Raw genomic sequence first — 19101 nt, 5'->3', positions numbered from 1 at the left:
ACACAGCTACATAGAGATTCAAATTTACACATAAATCTGTCTTCACGGATCTATGTTCCCTCCTTTGGGAAAGTAATTTTTTACCTGATTCTGTGACTTCTGGTGTTTCCTCTTTAAGGAAAAAAAAAAAAAGAATATAGTGAAAAAAGAAAAGGACAGAATAGTATTTCAGTAGCAGACAATTGAGCTTTATCTCTAGTTATTTCCTATTAAATTCCACTAGTAATGACAATAAACACATAAGCTCAGAATGGCAAAGAGATGCACTAATAGCCAATATCTCTGAAAAACTAACTAGAACTCTATTTGGAAATTAGAACTACTCGATAAATGAACCTAAAACATTCTATGCCTAAATGGTCGCATTAATCAATTTGAAGTCCTTTGGTTGGTTTTCTTAATTACAAATTACAAATTATAAATCTCTGCTTCACAGACTTTTAACTTGTTCTTCATATATGCACGAATACATTCATTCACTGAATATTTATAAAGTAACTTCATGTATAAGATGTTATACTAACTGCAATGGGTGGGATTGTGGGATGAGGTTGAAAAATATCACAGAAATTCAACTCTCGGTGACTTTTGTCAAAGTAGTGAGACAAGATATAAAATGTTATTTATCTTAAGTCTCTGATAATACAGAAACAGCCTCTCTTTTTGTTCTTTTAGTTAAAGCATAGACCAATAATATTGTAAAATGTAACATGACAGGATTTTTAAAAATATATTTTTCCTCACAGTTCAGTTCAAGTGAGAACATACCTATAAACCTGATACATTTAATTCTAAGTCTTCTATAGCTTCTCTGGAAGCTTTATTCAAAACTTAAGAAAAAATGATTAAAATATTTTATGATAATAAAGACAAAAATGAATAACATTTCATAAACGAAACAGAATTTACAACAGTATTTACAAGGTGAACTTCATATTAGCATTCTAGTTTTGACTTTCAACTCTTAATTTTTGCATACCCTTAGCAATAATAAAAGCTAAATGTAGTGGAGATTTTCTCCAACCCAAAGGCAACATTTAATATTTTAACATCAAATTCAATTAGGAGAAAATTGTAGCTGCATTTGTAAGGAGACTGTCATGATACTCTTAAGGAACCGGGTTACTCCTTGGCATTTAAAAACTTTAGATAGAACTTCTAGATACACTTTTGATTGAAATGCACATATTTTTACCCCAGGTTAAAGTCTGGGTCATAATTTAACAGTATTAAATAATTATTTCATTTTTATGAATTACATAAAACTTCATAAATTTTCAAAAGCTGTTGCATTGGTATTATTGCTTGGAATGTCAAAATAAAATAGAGATTCTGAACTACTAAAACAACTTACCTTCAGGTGTTGAAAAGTAAAATAATAAAAGTCTAATGTGCTAAGATTAATAATTGGAGACAGGTATTATGTGTTCTAAATTTTTCTTAACCCAGCAGTGACTATTAGAGGAATCTCCATACCGTGTTTACTCAATACATCCTCACAAACAAATGGAGGTACATAAAAGAGAGATGAAACCACTTTTTTTCCCTACACAAACATTACTTATCTTGGTAAATGCATTAATTACATAGGCATGAAAACAGAAAACATTTTTGGCATTCCCTCACATACCCTGGTACAGTGTAATATAACTGATTGGTGCTCAGTAAAGTCACGTTCAAGGATTAATGAATACGATACACACAATATTCTTTGTCAGAATCATTTATATAGGTGATGGCGTCCTGCCTATTGCACTAATAAACACACTGTCTTTTTTTTTGGCTGCATATACAATACAAAGAGATCATAAAATTAGTGTGATTTAAATAACAAATTCTTAACATTTTAAAGTGGTACACTTACTTGAGGTTGGTTTGGGTTTGTCTAAAAAGTAAAGAAGAAAAGTAAACCGGTGATCATTTTTCCCCTATCGGTAAATATCAGCACTTTATATTCCTATTTCTGTCCAAGTTAAACTAGAAGTAGGCTAAACATATTAAAATGAGCAATAGAAAATGCATTTTGAATAATTTTAAAGTTATATTCCTAACAAATTCCCTGCAGAAGAAATCGTAAAGCTTTCAGATATAGAATCTTCTTGGTCTCTTCATCCCTATGAAATCTTATCTGATTTAATGCAATATGAATGCTCACGGTAATTTGAATGCCTCACTGTTTCTGAGGAGCGTAAAATGCATATTGTGTCATCATCCTTTCAGAATGCATGTTAGTATTAATATTCTAAATTTTTCTTAGAAAAAGGAAAGGAAGGATATTTTCACACCCTCCAGTAGTGTGTGCCTTAGAGTTTGAATGATGCCAACTACCATATCTTTTAAAAAATCAAATAGCATTTTTTTAAAGAATGAAGCTACCATTTATATATTTTATATTTAAGAAAAGATATCAAGTGGAAATTCATGATTAGTTTTTAGTAAAAGGTAATTTCTGTAATTTGGCAAGATATTTTATAATCTTACCTTGAATCAACTTAATCAGTGTGACAAATGGCATTAACACGGACAACAGTGAAAGGGGCTTGTGAACCATGAATGTAATACTATTTTGTTAATACTGCTATTACTATTATAAATATAAGAGACTCTTATCTATAGAGAACGAACGAACTGAGGGTTGCTAGGAGGGCGGTGGGCAGGGGGGATGGGCTAAATGGGTGACGAGTATTATGGAGGGCACTTGTGATGAGCACTGGGTGTTGTATGCAAGTGATGAAGCACTGAATTTTACTCCTGAAACCAATATTATACTATATGTTAACTAACTGGAATTGAAATAAAAGCACAAAACAAACAAAAAAAAAACCCCTACTGTATCATAATAGTATGTTTGACAATCCTATACATATATGTTATAATACTTAGCAAAATGTATGATTTTCAACAGTAACACAACCAAAATGTCAGATAAACTAGATTTCCTAGAAAACCAGAAGACTGAACAGTACCAGGAAATAAGATGAAAAGCACTCGTATGCTCTGTTTGAATTTTTAAACCTAATAACACTAGTGAATTAAGACAATGTAAAAGCACCTGTTTTTATAGTTGGAGATTCTTTTTCTTGGTGTTCAGCTTTTTCTAGAAAGAGAAATTAAAATTAATTGGCAATCTGTGGATTGTTTGTGTAGCAAGCATTTCTTATTTATGTATTTGTGGGTGATCCTCAGTTTATATAGGAAGCATGCCCTCAAAGTCATTTGCATGTTGGAACACAGAAAGCACATTGCCATAGAAACAGATTATAAACAAGGTCAGGTTCATTCTCAGGGCATCCTGTAAGACAGTAGGAAGATACTAGCCCTCTTGGGGCCTTGTGGTATAAGAAGAAGAGGATAGAATATGACAAAGAGGAGAAAAAAAAAAAGAGGATTTTTCTTTCTCTGCTGAAGGTAAAATCATTCCTTGGGGATAATTTAAAGTAGATGACATTTGCCTTTGGCATTTTACAAGCTCCTCTTTTTACCCCTCTGACTCCGCCTAGTTCCTTTTTGCCAGGTCAGAAGCAATTTGTGCCGGACATTAGTTTCTCATTGAAAATTTAACCTAGACCCCCCCTATACCAGAAAGTATCACATTCTGTATTTTCATTTTCCTGGACCACCTTCTCCTTCCAGCTCCAGTTCAAACTCTCAGAGATGAATCTCAACTGAGTCTAGGACAGGACAAATGGAACCAAATATGCAATTGATATTCCTCTGAAAAATATTTGAAATAAAAAAAAAAATAGGAGATCTCTCTCTTTCCTTAAAAGTGCAATTTCAAATGAAGCCATTATAGGGTAGGATACTTTGAATGGAGTTAAGAATAGTTGGAAATAGAGCCGATCACTGCCAAGTGTTAGTGCTTCAAATCACCCTCAAGGTTAGTCCTCCTGAGCTGTTATTGATGTTTACCTGTCTTTTTCTTCCCTCACTCCTGAATTTGGAGATGCTAAAAGTACTACCATTTTTCCCCAACAACATGCACCAAGAGTGAAGTAGGTGGGAAGAGGTAGGACCTAGGTGGTCATAAGACTAAACTGGATATTTGTAATTTGGGGCTTGACAGTATTTAAGCATAAAACTTTCATGAACTAAATCTGTATAAGTGTTAATATTTGAAAAACATGCAAAATAAAGTAAAATTGAAAAGCTGATACTCAACTTATTAAACTGTCACAATAACAGCTCTGCAAAAGTATACTGGATTGCAGTGACGATAATAATACAAAATGCATAGTCAACATACATGCAACATGTTCTAGAATGTGAATATATTCTATTAGGCTCCATACATTTGCACCTTACCTCCTGAAACCACTTATGTGGTCTCCTAACTGAACTCACCAAATTCATCTTTGGACTGTGTCGATCCATTTTTCATACAGGATCCAGGGAATATTTGACTAACACACTTTCATTGAAATTGTGTTACATAAATACACAGAATTCAAGGACCAACATCACAATTTGGACACACTTTTGGACTTATTTACTGTGTGACAATGAGCCCATGCTCATGCCTTTCTGAGCCCAATAGTCAGCTTTTGAACTCTCTGCCACTGTAATCTCTGAAAATGGATGATCTTTTAAGTTCATACTCATGAGAAAAAGTCCATGATTTTAATAAACAAATGGCAATATGATTATGATCTCTGGATTTCTAACCACCAAAGTCTACCTACAGTGTGATTAGTGCTACTTACCCAAACCAATATGTGGTTCATAACACTGATACTGTGTATCATTTCATTCTCCTTTGTTATTTGTTATGTGTGTTTGAGAGATTGCCAGTTCATCCTAACTTCTTAGTGGTATTTTATAGCTCATATGGACTCACTCTTTCAGTATTAGTAATAGTGATACAACTTCCAGAGATTTCCTCTGTATAACTATAGCAAAGTATTTTTTTAAAGATTTTATTTATTTATTCACAAGAGACACAGAGAGGCAGAGGCAGAGATCTCCTATTTTTTTTTATTTCAAATATTTTTCAGAGGAATATCAATTGCATATTTGGTTCCATTTGTCCTGTCCTAGACTCAGTTGAGATTCATCTCTGAGAGTTTGAACTGGAGCTGGAAGGAGAAGGTGGTCCAGGAAAGTGAAAATACAGAATGTGATACTTTCTGGTATAGGGGGGGTCTAGGTTTTTTTCCTCTGTATAACTATAGCAAAGTATTTTTTAAAGATTTTATTTATTTATTCACAAGAGACACAGAGAGGCAGAGACAGAGGCAGAGGGAGAAGCAGGCTCCCTGTGGGATTTGGTCCCGGAACCCCGGAATCACAAACCCTGAGTGGAAGGCAGATGCTCAACCACTGAGCCACCCAGGTGTCCCTATAGCAAAGTATTAATAGTGTAAGACAAAGATGTCAAAAAGCTATAGCAAAACATTATTTTATCATCTATACAGCTAAACTAAGGTAATACTAAAATTAACAATTAAAGGGAAAAAAACAAGCAAATTATTAAAGTTGAAATGGCCAAGCAATGCTTTTTAGACTTTATTCTTTTCATCTCTTACTTGCTGGTTTGGGCTTGACTGTAGAGAAGAACAGAGAAAAGAAAATAGCATATTGATGAGTACAAACCATTGAAATAGGTAACTCTTTATCTTCTGTATTTATTTCTTCTTAGTTTTAGGTTTTCTTCTTATATTAGGCTTATTCCATTCTCTCTGAGCACTATTATTTCACTCAGAAAATATTTCAATCACACTGCTTGCTGAAGAGTTAAGACACACCAAAATGTATGCAAAATTTAAAGCTATATATTTGACATACAAATACATTGGGCTAGCCTCTTGCTAATCCCCAAATACCCATATAACTAAACGAGACCCTCAGAGGCGACATTAACACCTTAGGGTGCAAATTAGAGGAATACTAGCTGAAATTATGAGCTTTGACAATGGCTTTAATAGAGTACAAGGGACATGTGAAGTGATGTGTAAATGACCTTATAAGATTTCTTTCTTTCTCATGTGTTAATAGTCTATAATTTTATAATTAGCTTTTTCCTGAATTCTATTATATTTTCTTCTGAGAAATTGGATTTAAATCTGATTGTCATGATTATCTTAGTTAAAATGAAATTATATCACAGACTTTTTCTTTTGAAATGAACTTTTTTTGCTTTTAGTAAGAAATGGGACTCTGTTAACTGCCTGTTGCCCACTTGGAATTCAGTGAAGAGATTCAGTAGTTTGGGATGTCAGTTGAGGTGAAGACCCTGTTTCATTCATCCCTATAGGAAAGAACTTCAGAATGGCCAAGAGTGTGTGCACCTCTCTTTTCTCCTCACCTGAAATACTAAGAGATACAGTTTTAATATTGTATGTTGTCTATGTTCATACAACCATATAACTGTCTGTGGAGCCCTCCTGAAAGGATATTTTTCCATATAATACATAAACAGTAGATTTCATAGTTTCAGACTCCTGTGATCTTACAGTTTGAGGAAATGTGGTTTTAAAATAAGATTAAATACCTGGTAGTATATGATAATCAATGAATTACTTGGATTACCTCACAAGTTCTATGTAAGTTTAGATCAAAAAGACTTAAATAATTAAATTACAATATTCTAGTATTCCATTGTTAATTTTATTGACTATTTCTTTCAGTATTTATAAGAATTTGTAATCTTAGAATTTATGGTGCTGAAACTCTGCACACTTCAGTGAAGATATGTGTGTACTCAAGTAACATAAAGCTCATAAACAGGAGAAAAATATGAAATATCTTATTTACCTGTTTTTTCTATAGCTGCTTTTTCTGTAGCTTTTACCTGCTTGACAACTTTTTCTTCTGTGATAGGAAAAAATGTTAACACAAGTAGAAAATGTAAATGCATCAGTATAAAACAGTGACATATGTCAAGTTTGATATTTTGTATTTTCTTTGAAATAACACCAATACTGAGAAAAACTTAGTTTCTTTTTTTTTTTCCTGGAAAAGCAGCAAGTGATATCTTCCATTCAAATTGGATGGAGCACAAAGAAAATGTGTACAGCTGCAGACATCCTTTGCAACTCTCCTGCCCTAAAAGTTTTGCCAATTGGAATTATCCCCTGACCTGCCAATACACATCTACCCCTTGCCTTCACTGTATTTCACTGTATTTATCTACACAGGGGTTGTTTTATAAGACACATGTTCTTTTTAAATAATTGAACTAGAGCAGGAAGAAACAATTTTTTATTTTTCTTGTGCAAGATTCCTCCCTGAGAACCCAAGATTAGTCTTGCAACCCAAGTTTTTTATGGTGCAGAGTTGGGGAAGGGCAAGAGGAATACATGTAGGGGATGTCTTCTGTCCTCTATATGGTTTTATAGATATAATCAAAGAGATTTGGGTCAACGTAGAGAGATTAGGACAATGATCCTATGTAAAATTGACCTTGTCAATAATTCAACAGCAGGAATGAGTCAATCAGAAAGTTTCCCTGGGAAGCAGAATTTAGAGTATGAACATTATCCCTAAAATAAAAGGAAGGTGTGGCTGGAGGACAGTATGCTTATTGTACTCTCAGAGACTAAAGTCTCACTCTGTATTTCGGTTCAAAATGACTGACATTTGGGACTATCAGGAAAATAATAGGGTTTTATTATTCATTAGCGAGGAGGTTCTAAAAGTTATTTCTAAGGTTCTGTTTAGAACCTTAGAATACAGACAGCTATTCTTGGCTCCTCATGCTCCTGGTCTGTTTTTCGTATTCCTGTTGGTGTCTCATATACTTTAAAACATAGGCAAAGGAAATCAAATGGCCTCAAACCCATTTTAAACAGTTTTTCTACAGTAAAAAGTCTGAAAGTGTAAGCAAAATGTTTCCTAAGATAGGCTTAGAGAAACTATGTTTCTAACTTATTAAAAATTCTTCCCTAACCATGTTCATAGCTTTGGGTAAACAAGTCGGTCTGGAATGAAGGACACAATAACTGAGGCACGGGACTGCCTCAAAATTAAACTCATATTTAATTAGCATAAATGAAAACTTAAAAGTTTTTATTTTGGGGGCTCCTGGGTGGCTCAGTCAGTTAGGCAGCTGACTCTTGATTTTGGCTCAGGTCATGATCTCAGGGTCATGACAGCCAGTCTCTCACCTCCAGCTCTGCACACAGAGCGGGGTCTGCTTGCCTTTTCCCTACCCCCACTCTCTCAAATAATTAAATATCTTTATAAAAACTTAAAAGTTTTTATTCTTGAATAAAAAAATCCAATTGATAAATTTGTGTTGGTAAATTCTGTAGGTCTCTTTATGAGCAGAACATACAGGCTTACCTCTATTATCTCCAGGAATGAAAAACAAAAAAAGTGAGGCAAAGATGGAAGAAGGAAGGAGGAAAGGAAGCAGGGCGAAATGTTGATTTCCTTTTCTTGGGGTTGTTGGAATTTAAAATGATTGTGTTTGAATGAGCCATTCTGAATTAGAAGTTTTCCAAAGATGACTTGCCTCAAACAGGACAGAATAAAAAAACCATAGAGCCCATTCACCCGAGTGCTAAGATCTCCTAATAGATGGACATCCTCCATCTAATACATAAAAAGCAGATTTCATTGTTTCAGATTCCTGCAATCTTACAGTTTGAGGAAATGTGGTTTTAAAATAAGATTAAGCTGTCTCTGTTGGGAAGGGATAGACTAGCTGCAGGTGACACTTGACAGGTCAAGTCCTCAGTTCAGAACACGTTGTGGAGATGACTAAAATTGGAGATGTTCTAGAAGTTGGATGACTTAAGACATGAATCATCCTGAAAACTTTAGATTCGACATTAAGCTCTTCATCCTGCTGAAACTGGACCAAGGAAAGACAATTTGATACTACAGGTACCACCTGCAAAATACCTGGTTTCCCATGAGAAACAGTCTTTTCTGGTTTTGCTATGTCTTGTTCTGAAAATAATAAAAAGAAAATCTTTTCAGATATTTGGAAGATTTATAAATCAACATATGGTGGTTTTATTTCCTGTTTCATAGGCCAGTGATTTGTTATGCAGAGAATAACAGATTTCAATGAATGTGTCCATGGAGAAAAACTGTTTCTAGATTTTCGTGTCATTTTAATTTATGTGAAAAACTTAAAGATTTTGGTTGCATGAAACTACATACCAAGAATTCTTATTTACATTTAAGTACTTATGACTTCCAAGACATAGGCTGCAATAAAACATAAATGCCAAAGTATAGATAGCAAGTATATATTACTGAAAATATTTAACATTTTCTTGTCAAAATTCTATATAAACATTTGGGATGAAATGGATATATATATGTATTTGAGTTTTTTTCAGATGAAGTTCAAAAAAAATATTCATGTATGAAAAAAAATCAGAATCAATTAAATTACCTGCAAAATTGTGGTGTTTTACAATAGTAAATAAAAGTTTGCTTATTTATTTATTTAAAAGATTTTATTCATTTATTTGACAGAGAGATAGAGAGAGAGAGAGAGCTCCAAGCAAGGGGGAGTAGGAGAGGGAGAAGCAGGCTCCCAGCAGAGCAAGGAGCCCCGATGTGGGGCTTGATCCCAGGACACTGAGATCATGACCTGAGCTGGAGGCAGATGCTTAATTGACTGAGCCATCCAAGTGCCCCATAAAGTTTTAAATGGCAGTAGGTTGAACTACAAGTTTTAAATGGTATTGGGCTTCCGTTTTAAAAAAGAAAATAAGGAAAATGCAAAATGTTTCCATCTGGTCACATGCATCTGCAGAAAAAAAATACAGTCAGAAAATAAATTATAAGAATAATTAGGGGGCATCTGGTTGGCTCAGTCCAAAGAGTGTGAGACTCTTGATTTTAGGGTCTTGAGTTTGAGCCCCATGCTGGATGTAGAGAGTTCTTAAATAAATTAAAAAAACTTTAAAATAAATAAATACAAATTTTACAAAGACAGTACTTAGGCATTTATAAGGCTTGATACATTAAGAATATATTATTGATAAAAGCAACTAGATTTAAGCTTATGATCAGTTACTAGGTAAATTTGATGAGAATTAAAGGACTAAGGTAGTATTCTATGTCCATCTAAATTTGGATTCTTGAATGTGTTGATATTGAGGAATCCTGCTGTGTAATATTTTAGTGAAGGACTAACTTCCATAGAGCTGGAGGTTTTTTTTTTTTTTTTGTTTGTTTGTTTTTTTAACTTGCCTCAGGCCAGTAGCTAGTTGGTACCAGAGCTAGGACTCAAACACTACACAGCAATGTAAACTTGGAAAGGTCATCTTGATTTTAGATCAATGTTACCTCTTAATAAAATGATCCTTAGTCTGGGACAATCTCTTAGTGGGAGTTTTGAGTAAATCAAACATGGGCAGGATCCTAGCTCCAATGTATTAGCTTGAAAATCTTGGAAAAATAACTTATTTTCTGAATTGAGTCTATTGAACTATTTCCACAGGCATGAAATATGGATAGTAATTGTCCTGCTGCATGTCCCTCGGAGTGATATAATGGCAATAAAAATCCTGTGCTGTTTCTGAGCTCATAATAGATGCTTAATAAGTTCTTGCCATTTTTCTCTTCAAACCCCAGTAGTCTATGAATCTGTGATTTTATAACTCTGCTATGTCCTTGGAAATAATCCTACAAATTAAATATGATCATCCTAGGGTTTGAAGGACTCCAAGAGATGTCTTCTGAAACCCAGAATGTCTGCTGAGGTCCATTTAAAGCCATCTTCTAGATGTTCTCGCTTACAGGATATCCCTGTTCTCAGCTAACCCAGTCCCATAAAACCATATTGAGCAAAAAAGTAGGAAAAATAATGAGGCTCTGGGAGACTCTGCAGATCTCCAGTTGACAGGTGGTAAGCTCTTTTAGTTCTAAAAATGAAGGCAATATCAGTTCTGTATCTATTTAAGAATAAAAATATTTTTACCTGGTTTTGCCTCTTTTTTAACTTGTGACTCTAAAAGGAAAACAAAAGGCAGAGATTTTAAAATCTGAAAAAATAAACCAAAGCACAGACTCATTTCTGGAAACATTTTATTTTGTTTACCATAATTAAAAAGGCAGAATTTTCCTAAAAATTATTTGTTTCCTGCTGGTTTGTTAGTGCTGGACTATTAAGTACGCAGTAGTTAATACCATGCAATATACTTATCTGCCATTAAGTTGTTGCTACCACTAATTAATTTCACGTTGATTTTCTGTTTTCTCAAGATGATTATTGTGGAGTATAGTTTTAGTGTCAATATAAATTATTTGATGGCAGGAATGAAAGAGTATCTTTGAAATATATTTGAATACTTTTATGATTTAAAATTTAGACAAATAGTGTTACAGGTTGAATCACATCCCACAAAAAGATGTGTTGAAGTCCTAACCTGCCATACCTCAGAATACGATCTTATTTGGAATTCAGATTGTTGCAGATGTGATTCATTAAATAAGACAAGGTCATACTGAAGCAGGATGGGTCCTTAATGAATCCAATCTGACTGGTGTCCTTATAAGGAGAGGGAAAGAGACACAGCAATAGAGACACACTGGGAGAAGAAGGCTATGTGATGTTGGAGACAGAGCTTGGAGTGGATGGATCTATAAGCCAAGGAATACCAAGAATTGCTCAGAAACTCCAGAAGTGAAAGAAACTAGTAAAGATTCTCCAATAGGCGTTTCAAAGGAAGCATGGCTTTGCTAACATCTTGACTTTAGACTTTGAGCCTCTAACACTATGAGAGAGTAAATTTTTGCTGTTTTAAGCTACCTAGATTGTGGCACTTTATCCCAGCTACCCAGGGAAACGAACAGATTTTGATACCAGGAGATAGGGTGCTGCTGTAACAAATACATATAAATGTGAAAGTGGCTTTGGAATTGGCTGATGAGTAGAGGCTGGAATATTTTTTAGATACTTGCTAGAGAAAAGAGACCCTCCATCTCCTTGAAAAGGATCCTAGTAGAAATATTAACAAAGCCTTTTCTGCTGGGACTTAGAAAGAACTAAGGAGAGCTATAAAGAAAGCTTCTGAGAATTTAGAAAATACGTATACCCTCATCAAATATATATATCAACAAAATGTTGCTGGAAATAGGAATGGTAAGTGTGCTTCTGGGGAGTTCTCAGAAGGAAATGCTATTGGACCCTGCAGGGGTGATTTTTGTTATATGGTGGCAGAGAACTTGGCTGGATTGTGTTCCTCAGTTGGGTGGTAGTGAAACCGTGCCCCATAGGGTCAATGAAGTTGAAACTAGCAGAAGTAGTAAAGCTTGTTTTTCAGAGAACATTTTCCTTCTAGTTAGCTACTATGTCTTTTTGACTCCACTAACAAATCCACTAGCTGGTTCCATAGAGGTCTGGATTCAAGGTCGACTGATACTGTTCCAACCTATGAACAAGCAAAACTCTGAATTCTTTCCTGAGATAAGAAGCTTAAGACCCCATCCATGTCATACCAGCACCCAGGGCATGCCCATAGTCCCTTCTCCTCATCCTAAGACAACCTCCTGAAATCAGGGGCCGGATTTTGCCTTGTTCTAGTGTTAGGTCTCCATCCCAAAGTGAACATGAGATGGATGTTACATATACATTTGCTCAATGCACATGCTCCAGCTTCCCTCTCCCCACCCTTTTCATCAATATGTATGTAATCTACTACCCTGAATTTCCCCTTTATTTTTTTTAAAGATGTTATTTACTTACTTGAGAGAGAGAATAAGCACAAGCAGTGGGGAGGAGCAGAGGGAGAGGGGCAGCAGGAGAGTGAGGGGGAGAAGCAGACTCCTTGCAGAGCAGAGAGCCTGCGCCTGGGGCTCCATCCTGGGACCCTGGGACCCCATTTTGGGACCCTGGGACCAACCTGAGCTGAAGGCAGACACTTAACTGACAGAGCCACCTAGGTGCCCCTGAATTTCCCCTATAAAAGCTCCTGCTTCTTAACTGGGAAACTGGGAGATGGACTTTGGACCTCAGTCTACCACCTCTCCAGGTTGCCAGACGTTTGAATAAAGCAACCTTTCCTTTGAAACCAACATTTGTCTCTGGAATATTGGCTTTCAAGCAGTGAGCAGCTGAACTTGGGTTTTAATAACAGAAGGTAGATCTGTAAGTGAAGAACATGGATATCTAGCCAAAGAAATTTCCAAGTAAAGTGTGGAAGGTGCGGCCTGATTTCTCTTTGCTGCTTATAATAAAATGTGAAAGGGAAGATTAGTTGTGGCGTGAACTGTTAAGCAAAAAGAATCAGTACTTGATGATTTGGAAAATTCTCAACTTATTGAGACAGCGTGCCATGGAGCAGGGCCAGGAGAGTGGCTGGACAAACTTGCAGATCCAACCTACCACCTCAGCAGAAGGTAGGGTTAGAAATGTAGTTATGAGGAAAGATCTGTGGAGGACTGCCTTGTCCAATGGCATGGATCATCATGAATTGAATGCAGAACTTGTTATATATTTGAGAATTCTATCCAAATAAAAAAAATGCTGCCTGATAGAAATAGAGAGAGAATGAAATGAAGGAATAGCAACTTTCAGAACAGTCACAGATTCAGAAGCTTGGGTTGATGGGAATTCCTTGGGTAGAGAGAGCAGGGCTGCCACCCAGGTGGGCTAGAAAGGCAGACTACCCACCATACAAGATCCAGAAGACAGTGTATTTGGCTAAAGAGGATAATCTCAGGTCCTGACATCTAATGGAATTTTCCCTGCTATGTTTTGGATTTACTTGAGACCCATAATGCCTTCGTTTCCTTTTTTTTTTCTTCCCTTTTGAAATGGGAATGTCTATCCCACTGTTTTATTTTGGAAGCAGATAATTTGTTTTCTGATTTTGCAGATGGAGAGAAATTTTCTGCAAGAAGAATCATACCCTGCATTTCCATAAATGTTTAGGATAATGAGATTTGGGACTTTGAACTGATGAAATGTTCGATGCATGGAGGGTGCAGGGGATAGGACTCTATGGGCTGAATTGTGTCCTCCCAAAAGATAGGCTGAAGTCCCAACCCCCAAAATGTAATCTGATTTGGAAATATGGTCTTTGTAGGTGTAATTAATTTAGATGTAGTTACATGGGAATATGCTGGGTCCTTAATCTAATACGACTAGTGTTCTTACAAGAAGAGGAGAAAAGACAGAGATAAAGACACAAAGGAAGAAGACATCCATGGGATGATAGAGGCTGAGATTGGAACAATGTAATTTCAAGCCAAGGAATGCCAAGGATTGCTTGCAAACACCAGAGGTCAGAAAAGGCAAGGAATCTTGTCTCACATCCAGTTTCATTCTTCTGCATGTGGATGTCCAATTTTCCCAGCACCATTTATTGAAGAGACTGTCTTTCTTCCAATGGATAGTCTTTCCTGCTTTGTCAAATATTAGTTGACCATAAAGCTGAGGGTTCACTTCAAGATTCTCTACTATGTTCCACTGATCTATGTGTCTGTTTTTGTGCCAGTACCACACTGTCTTGATGACCACAGCTTTGTAGTACAACCTGAAATCTGGCATTGTGATGCCCCCAGATATGGTTTTCTTTTATAAAATTCCCCTGGCTATTCGGGGTCTTTTCTGATTCCACACAAATCTTAAGATGATTTGTTCGAATTCTCTGAAGAAAGTCCATGGTATTTTGATAGGGATTGCATTAAACGTGTAAATTGCCCTGGGAAACATTGCTATTTTCACAATATTAATTCTTCCAATCCATGAGCATGGAATATTTTTCCATCTCTTTGTGTCTTCCTCAATTTCTTTCAGAAGTGTATAGATCCTTTACCTCTTTGGTTAGGTTTATTCCTAGGTATCTTATGCTTTTGGGTGCAATTGTAAATGGGATTGGCTCCTTAATTTCTCTTTCTTCAGTCTCATTGTTAGTGTATAGAAATGCCACTGATTTTTGGGCATTGATTTTGTATCCTGCCACACTGCCGAATTACTGTATGAGTTCTAGCAATCTTGGGGTGGAGTCTTTGGGTTTTCTATGTACAGTATCATGTCATCTGCAAAGAGGGAGAGTGTACTCAGCCATTGGAATGACAAATACCCACCATTTGCTTTGATGTGGATGGAACTGGAAGGTATTATGCTGAGTGAAATAAGTCAATCATAGAAGGACAAACATATGGTCTCATTCATATGGGGAATATAAAAAATAGTGAAAAAAAAAATACTGAAAGGGAATAAAGGGGAAAGGAGAGAAAATGAGTGGGAAATATCTGAGAGGGAGACAGGACATGAGAGACTCCTAACTCTGGGAAATGAACAAGGGGTGATGGAAAGGGAAGTGGGTGGGGGGTGGGGGTGACTGGTGACCGGGCACTGAGGGGGGCACTTGATGGGATGAGCACTGAGTGTTATGCTATATGTTGGCAAATTGAACTCCAATAAAAAAATAAAAAATAAAATAAAAAGGCAAGGAAGGGTTCTTCCCTCCAGGTTCAAAAGAATCATGGCCTTGCTGACACCTTGATTTCAGACTTCTACCTTCCAGAACTGTGAAAGAATAAATTTCTGCCTAAGATATCCAATTTGTGATATTTTATTTTATTACAACAGCTTTATAACACAAATAGTAAACATGAACCAAAGATTTAACTGTTTTGAGAATCAGATTTCTATGTGTTCTTTTAAAAAAAAAGTTTCTGTTGCATACTGGAAGCCTTAGAAATGTTCATTTCACTCAGGTGCTCCAAAAAAAAAAAAAAAAAAAAAAAAACCTCAGAATGAAAGGACCAGTTTTCCTGACAGGATATCTGCATCCTAGAGTAATCAGTAAAAATAGAGGTTTTGTAGGTCAACTCAATTGCTTCTTCTGAACCAGATCCATTTCTCAGAAATTTCTCCTTTGTAAGTAGAATTTTTTCTAGGAACAGGTGGTATAAATAAATATGTATTATGTTTGTCTTATTTTAAAATTTGGTAAAGGATGACATTTTGTGTATCCTTTTTGTGTATCCATTTTGCACTAGGACACAACATTGGCAAAGAGGTAATATGCTATTTGCTATAAATATGGAATGCAAGTATGATTTATACATAAAACATACATACCTGATTTCTCTTCTTTCTTTACTTGTGACTCTAAAAATATAGGTGAACATTAATAATGATGATTATACGAAGATAATTTTTTCTGTATTCATGCATATTTCTTTTACATATTATTTTTTTAGATTTTCCATATTGATTTTCTTCTTTTTATGGATGCAGCAAGTTGATACAAACAGGCAAATAAAGGTTACTTATTATCCATCACAGTAAGAATTATTTTGAGCTAAAATGAAAATGTGAACTAAAATTTTTATGAGAAGTTAATGAAAGGTATTGGTCTGTGCCTTAAGTGAACAAAGGTTGGAAAAAAATCTTAGCATAGCATGTTTTCAGAAACACAGAGGATATTAGATACAAAGGGCATTAGAAATATGAGGATATTAAGCACATTGTCTACACAAAATAGTTATGATTCTAATAGCTTGATTCTAAGCAAAATACTCAACTATGAAATCAGGGGTTGAGTAAAAGCATGCATTTAAGTTTTGTTTTATTTATTTATTTTTTGGCATACAAAAACATACGTGGAGGCTTAGGCTTGACTTCTTTGTCTAGAAAGAGTTTAAAATTATTAAAGACTGGGTCAGTAAATTGACTGAATTGACATTGAATATGAAAGAATATTACACATTTGAAAATTAAAATAAAACAGTAAACAACTATTGTTCTTTATTTAAATTCTACAGGATATGCAATTTAATGTCTATACAAAATCACTAATAGAAAAAAATCATTTTTAAATGGTAAAACTCTTAGCTTAATTTTATTGCACCATTAAAAATAATTTGCTCACAAACTCTTGTGTGCAACATTAACTTTTAAGTCTAATATTAAGATAGAACACATAATTTTATTTTGAGAAATTTCTTCTATCTCTTATTATTGAAGATAAAAAATATTACCTATTATTTTCATTTCCATTAATATTATTAAATTTTATCTAGCCTCATATAATATATTAAAAATGATTGCTACTGAAATTGAAACTCCAAATGACTAGAAATATATGTTTTTATTGCATACTGGATCCATAGTGTAAGGGTTGGCAAACCTTCTATGAAAGATCAAATAGTATATATTTTTTTTACTTTAGGCCATATGATCTCTTTCACAACTATTCAACTCTGTTGTAACACAGAAACAGCTATAAATAATATGTAAATGAATGGGCATGGCTGTGTTCCAATAAAACTTTATTTATAGAAAATAAATAAAGGTGATCAGTCTGTAGGTCATTGTTTGTCAGCCCCTGCCTTCCCCATAGTCATTTTAAATTTTCTTTATTTTTTTTTATCTCAACAAAGATTTCAACAGTAAACAAAAACAGCTTCCTTTGATACTGTATTCCCTTATAAATATCATCCAGTACCTATCATTGTTCAACTCAGCTTCTTGGGAATGTCATCTATACTTGCTTTTTCTACTTCCTGACTCTGATTTAATTGTTAATTCACTAAAATCTAGTTTCTATTTCCACCATTTCATTTATCAGGTCTCTCTGGTCATCAATTCCTGCCCCCCCCCCCCCTTGCCAACACCAATAGATGTAGTTAACTGTATTGATCATTTTTCCTTTTTAAATTCTCATTCACTTGACTTCTGATTAGTCCTCACACTTAAAACTATAGAAAACAGACAAAATATGTGAAACACTGGCTTTAAAGGTGTTGGGTATAGACAACAAAGGATAGTGATTTTTAAGTGATGGGAAACAAATGATATATGTCCTATGATTGCTCCAGCTTAATGCCTTAATAGAATTATAAGGCCTTAGTGAAGGAACAGAATTGAATTGATGAGATGGAACTGGGAGTCTGGAAAGGCCAAGATAGCTAGAGATCATAGGTCAGAGTCATGTAAAGTAAGGCTGCAGAGAAGAGAAAGAGAAAAAGAGATAAAGTTCTAGAGATTTGTGGAAGGCCCTCTTAAATCTTCAGATGAGCACTAACCAGCATAGGCACACATGGAAATTACTTGGGGTCAGGAAAAGTGTCAGTCTTCCAAGTTTGATCTTTACTTCAGTATTGTGTTGGCTGCTGTGAGGGTTTTTTACATTTTTTCCCCCATTCCACATAACTTTTAGAATCAGTTTGTCAATATTCACAAAATAACTTGCTGGAATTTGATGGAAATTGCATTAAATCCATAGATCACTTTGGGAGCAACTGACATCCTAATAACTGTGAATCTTCTACTTCCACACATACACTATCTCACCATTTATGCAGATATTTTGATTTTATGAATTCAGGAATTACATTAAAACATAAAATGCATGCTAAAATTATTATACACTTCCTTGGACTTGGCATGAAAACCCACCTTTCTAATATTCAGGCAAGGATAAAAAGCCCGATTAATTATAAAATTCACAATGTTTTAAGACATTAATAGGTTTTTACAGGGAATTCCTTGTATAGCAATTCCTGGTACTGTTAACTGAGTACATTTGTTTTATGTTCTCAACAGGAAAAAAATAGTATAATGTAGTAAATAACATCTTAAAAAAAATCCCTACCCTAAATATATGACAGATTTCTACCCTCTACTCTCACTATGAGCCAATTACACTATACCAAGCACAGTCCAATAAGAGAAATGTTACTTTAAGTCCAATCAGTTCTACTCATCCCTGCAATCAGGTTGTGACAAACACTGAATGACTATTTATTTCCACAAAGCTGTTTAATTATAATATCTGGGTTTCAGAGTTGGTTTTTACATGCCCTCTCCCATATATATTTATTTCCAAGTCAATTTCAATTGCAGCCTATATTATTCTGCTGTTCTCTTTACACTCTGCCTTATAGATTTCATCATGTTCCCCCAAAAGTTATGTTGAAGTCCTAAGGCTCAGTATCTTGTCAACTGACCTTATTTAAAAATAAGGTTTTTGCAGACATAATTAAGGTGAGGTCATTAGGTAGGGTGGGTCCTAATCTAATATGACTGATATCCTTATAAGAGGAGAAGAGACACAGAATTGGACATGCATATATAGAGAGAAGATAATGTGAAAACATACAGGGATAATACCATGTTGTGACAGAAACAGAAATTTGAATGATGTTTCTACAAGCCAAGGAACACCAAGGTTTGCT

At 35.0% G+C, this 19101-nt stretch overlaps 1 protein-coding gene across 10 annotated transcripts in view; it reads right to left on the bottom strand.

The window, feature by feature from the left end:
* The window catches only part of TRDN (triadin), a 363753-nt gene that overhangs the window by 32885 nt on the left and 311767 nt on the right, over nucleotides 1-19101 (bottom strand). For 7 of the 10 annotated variants that reach the window (XM_072765072.1, XM_072765079.1, XM_072765074.1 and 4 more), the window contains 9 exons: nucleotides 16525-16551; nucleotides 16001-16030; nucleotides 10886-10915; nucleotides 8848-8895; nucleotides 6754-6810; nucleotides 5526-5543; nucleotides 3053-3097; nucleotides 1865-1885; nucleotides 85-111 (listed from right to left, as the gene is read on the bottom strand). In XM_072765072.1, the coding sequence (XP_072621173.1) occupies nucleotides 85-111; nucleotides 1865-1885; nucleotides 3053-3097; nucleotides 5526-5543; nucleotides 6754-6810; nucleotides 8848-8895; nucleotides 10886-10915; nucleotides 16001-16030; nucleotides 16525-16551 (303 nt within the window). Of the gene's footprint in view, nucleotides 1-84; nucleotides 112-1864; nucleotides 1886-3052; nucleotides 3098-5525; nucleotides 5548-6753; nucleotides 6811-8847; nucleotides 8896-10885; nucleotides 10916-16000; nucleotides 16031-16524; nucleotides 16552-19101 lie in introns of all 10 variants that reach the window. The other 3 variants (XM_072765086.1, XM_072765088.1, XR_012002811.1) reach the window with 2 other exon arrangements.

Source organism: Vulpes vulpes, chromosome 1, assembly GCF_048418805.1.
Source record: "Vulpes vulpes isolate BD-2025 chromosome 1, VulVul3, whole genome shotgun sequence".
Classification (NCBI taxonomy): Eukaryota; Metazoa; Chordata; class Mammalia; order Carnivora; family Canidae; genus Vulpes; species Vulpes vulpes.
This window is presented reverse-complemented; position numbering and strand designations above follow the sequence as displayed.